Source organism: Oncorhynchus kisutch, linkage group LG22 (genome assembly GCF_002021735.2).
Source record: "Oncorhynchus kisutch isolate 150728-3 linkage group LG22, Okis_V2, whole genome shotgun sequence".
Lineage (NCBI taxonomy): Eukaryota > Metazoa > Chordata > Actinopteri > Salmoniformes > Salmonidae > Oncorhynchus > Oncorhynchus kisutch.
In genome coordinates this window covers 33,415,538-33,419,807 of record NC_034195.2, presented here as the reverse complement: position 1 = coordinate 33,419,807, position 4,270 = coordinate 33,415,538, and the positions used below count along the sequence as shown (strand labels likewise).

General features: G+C 44.9%; 1 protein-coding gene across 1 annotated transcript; it reads right to left on the bottom strand.

Moving 5' to 3' along the window:
- Window positions 1-300: 300 nt before the first annotated feature.
- LOC109867660 (achaete-scute homolog 1b-like) lies at window positions 301-2,981 on the bottom strand. The gene has a single exon (XM_020456917.2). The coding sequence runs from the start codon at window positions 1,845-1,847 to the stop codon at window positions 1,236-1,238; it is 612 nt and encodes a 203-aa protein (XP_020312506.1). The 5' UTR covers window positions 1,848-2,981; the 3' UTR covers window positions 301-1,235.
- Between the last annotated feature and the right edge of the window lie 1,289 nt (window positions 2,982-4,270).

Genomic DNA, 4,270 nt, shown 5'->3' with positions numbered 1-4,270 from the left:
TCATGTCACTTTCTATTTTCATTTTAATATTTTTTCATCTTTAACTTTAACTCTGCATTGTTGGAAAAGGGCCGTAAGTAAGAATTTCACTGTTAGTCTAAACCTGTTGTTTACGAAGCATGTGACAAATACGATTTGATTTGAAATAGCCTATATGTCAGGTGTGCCTACATAATAATCAAATCAGGTAGCCTATTATTTGTGAGCATGCCTGTCAGGCCTAAGCTACCTACTATTTGAGAAAGCTGATTAAAAATAACCGTGTCCACACAATAATGCAACAACACCACACAATGTTATATAAATATAGTTATCTTTATTCATAAAAAAATGTTTACACAAAATATATCTGTTAAAATCTGAGTCATATGAGTCTAGGAGAAACGGAGAGCAAGTGCATGCATTGATAAAGGTCTCCATCCCACATAAAACCCTTCAATCTTTCACGGGAAGCTGTAGAGGTCTATTGCTGACCAATGGCTTGACACAGACATACTTGCCAATTTAACTGTCCACTGGTCCAGTCATGGCTATCTCATGCGCACTCACGGTCAGCAAAGTGGCAGTGTTCATTATTGCAGAACTTTGTTTAGTTTATCTCAATTAACAAAAATAAGTATTCATAGGCTATTGAACAAATAAGAATTTCAATTTCAGACAATGGGCACCAAAGTACACCTTCGATACAATCTTCCCAGCAGATGCAGGCAGTTAAAATAGGCCGTTTTGCTCTCATGTGAAACTGCCAATGACAGCAAAGTACTTGGGAGCCACAACCATGCACTTCCGCTGAAATACTGTGCAGTCTCCACAGCTGCTGTTTCATTCACTAATTGCTCGTATTCGAAGTCATCGATAAAGACGTAATTCCACGCGTCACCGAAGTGCAGTCTTTCGTCCTTCGACGCTTTGTCCATGAGTGCGCGAAAAGTCTCTCTACCCTGTTATTCCGAAGGGAACCCAAGCGCAGTTCGACTCTCTTGTCTCTTGTAGCATAGCAACCGTAACTCTGAGTTACTTTCCCCTTTCATTGCCTTGTACCTGCAGACGCTGCCTGGCGATGGGAGAGAGAGAGAAAGTCGGTGCCAAGAGTGTGTCCACGGGTGTCTCGCCTGCAGAGTGAATCAAATAACTTGTCATTCTTTTCAACTTTGAGTCCCTTTTGATTGAATACGCTCCTGTTTATACACGGGTGCTGTTGGGTGGTAACGACAATTAGGCGACCTGGGTGTGTCTCAGTATCTGTCGAACCAGGTGGTAAAGTCCAGCAGCTCCTGCTCCTCGGAGCTCAGGGGCTCATAGCTCCCCTCGTCGGAGGAACAGGTGGAGTGGGGTGACTCCGGCTCGGCCGAGTAGCTGTTGGAGATGGTAGGGGAAGGCACCCCGCACTGGAAGGCGGCAGACACTGCATCATGCTCGTCTAGTAGCTGCTGCAGGGCTCGGATATATTCCACGGCGGACCGCAGCGTCTCCACTTTGCTCATCTTCTTGTTGGCTGCCCCGTTGGGCACGTGCTGACGCAGCGTCTGGAAGCCCATGTTGACTTGTTTGACCCGGTTCCTCTCGCGCTCGTTCCGCCGGGCCACGGCTACGGGCAGCTGCTGGGGGATGGAGTAGCCGAGTCCGTTAAAGCTGAGCCGCCGCTTGCAGCGCAGGAGCTCCGGAGAGCTGGAGCGCTGTCTTTTCAGCACCGTGGTCTTGCTTTGGTAACCGGCTGCAATGGTGTCATTGGGGAGAGCGCACTCCTGGGCTGGGGCGTGCAAGGTAATGGTGGTGCGCCTCTCCATCAGTCCAAATGTGTATGCGTTCTGCGCCATTTGCGTGGTGGTGATGGTGGTAGTCTCCATGTTGGTTGGTGGTGAGACAGGGCTACTGACAGATGTGGGTTGCAACAGCGCAGCCTCACAGAAAGACAGTCCGTGGAAGAAGAGATAAAAAAAATAGACAGAGGTTTGCAGAGCACTGCTCTCGTGTTCTTCGCGTGGGAGCCTTGTGGCTATAGCTGAAGCGCGCTGTGACTATTTGGTGTCCAAGTCTTTCTTGACTGCGCTTGCTTACTTCAAGAGCCGATCTGACCCAAACTTTGGCAGCACTCCTCTTTTTCAACACGCGCCCCACACACCCCACCCGTTGGAGACGCACGCTTCCCCGCGAGGCCCCGCCCGCTGCTGTGTGATTCATCTGCTAGCCGACTCCGCGAGCCAGGCGCGTGGCTCCGGGAGCTCAGTAAACAATCCAGAGCTTTCACTGCGCCAGGAGCACGCGCTGGGCTAATTTACATTCCAATGTCTCCAACTTGAAAGCCCATTGGTGGATTCAAACGGACTGCAACCCGGAGAAAATAAAGAAATAGAGAGAAATAATTAGAAAAAAGGAGAGAATGAAGAAAGGGGAATGGTTTGGTTCTTTGAAATGCCTTTTGAATTTGACAATATACCCCTGGCAAGTCTTCAAATTATCAGTCTTCCCCCACTCCACCCCTCTCCTCTCACTCTTTAAAATCCCAAATACCAAAGACTCTCTCTCCGGTATCCAGGTTACAGCCTTAGAGAGGAAAATAAATGGCAAGCGTGTCTCTGTATAGAATAATTGGCCATTATAGAAGTAGCATAGAAACACGATTAATTTAAGGTAAACATAATGTTTATGACGTGTGGGTATGTCTGCAAATGGCATATCGCTGCCGTGCGTAATGACCCCCCGAAACTAGTGCTCTATAGGTGCACATTGTCTGCGTAGATATACAAGCATCTACTGCTTGGATATATTGGCAGCTGATTTTCTGTTGGATTCTGTGCCATTCCAACTCTTAAATGCAAGCCCCAAATGTCATGCGTAAAAAAGTGTATTCCATACATGGATTTGGGTGTTTAGGATAATATGTTATAGCCTAACTAAGCCTATTTAATTATTCAGTTATTACGCACATTGAAGTATTAATAAATATACAACTTCAGGTACCACACTGAAGTTTGTGTTTTCGTTTTAGGCGAGTTTCAACGTGGTTGATGGATTGTCTTTTTCAGCACCACATTCGATTGGACAGCACGTTCCAGTAACAGTCCTTCTGTTATTTATGGTCAAACGGCTGCACAACACTAATCCTCCATATAATGTTTAAATAGGACAATATACAGAATTCTTTCTCATTCTTTCATATGTTCAACATTTTGTACTTTAGCGCTCGGATAACTAGCAACATTTCCCGCTCTTACAAAACAAGTTTATTCAGTGAGCTTTTTTCAAAAAATAGTCTAACATTTAAATCTATAGCCTTCTCCGTTTCTCTGTGTCATGTGCTGTTATCTCAAAGTACTTTCAACGAGACATCTCGTCGAATATCTTGTCAAGTTGCTTTCGGGAATGAATCAAAATGAACACGTAGTGACCTCTGGCGGTGAAAATAAATAATCACGCTGTACAATCCTATTATCTTTCCCAAGACTCGGCCAGTAGAGAGCAGCAGAGGATAACGTTCAAGATTGGGGCTATGGTTTCTCAAAAAAAACGTACTTGTATAGGCCACTTGCCTGTTACGCTTTTGATCTCTGAGTTAAAATAATGCACCCACAAGAACACAATAGGCTAGTATGGGATCGATGTATTAAGTGATGATAGGGAATATGGATGAGGTGTTTACATCAGCTGTGCTTCATAGTTGTTTCCCAATGTGCAGTAGGCCTATATCAAAACAATATCAGAAACTATAACCGACAGTTAGTTGTGTTGGTCTATTATGATTGGCAGTCAGAACTGGTCAAACCTGGACCTGGTGGTGAAACTAGTTTCAACTAGTGATGCAAAACCCACCTCCAAACAGTGTGGGTCTGATCAGTACATCTGTTTATGATCCTCATGATCCTCAGTGCTGATAGTAATGAAAACAGCCTATATGTATAAAGTATCAGAGGTCTTTACTCAGTCTATACTCTGGGGTACTTTACAGAGTTACAGTAGATACTGATTCTTACCAGTCGATTTAGATAGTGTTGATAATGGAACACAATTCCGAGAAGGGGAAGACAGGGAGAGTGAGAGGGACAGAGACAGAGAATCAGAGACACAGATAGACCGACATAGACAGAGAGAATGGTGTACAGATATATAGAATGGCAGAAGGGTAAATAGGGAAACAGAGAGAGAAAAATAGAGAGAGGTGGTTGTTTCTGAAGTTCTCAGTCTCCCAGGAGATGCAGTGTGGATTTCCCCCTCAAAGCTCCCTATAATACAGGAGCCTTGGGGGTACAGAATTTCTCTCTTAATTGTCTGC

Bases quoted from the DNA above. Each gene is read 5' to 3' on its own strand.
- LOC109867660 (XM_020456917.2), bottom strand. From the start codon at position 1,847: ATGGAGACTACCACCATCACCACCACGCAAATGGCGCAGAACGCATAC.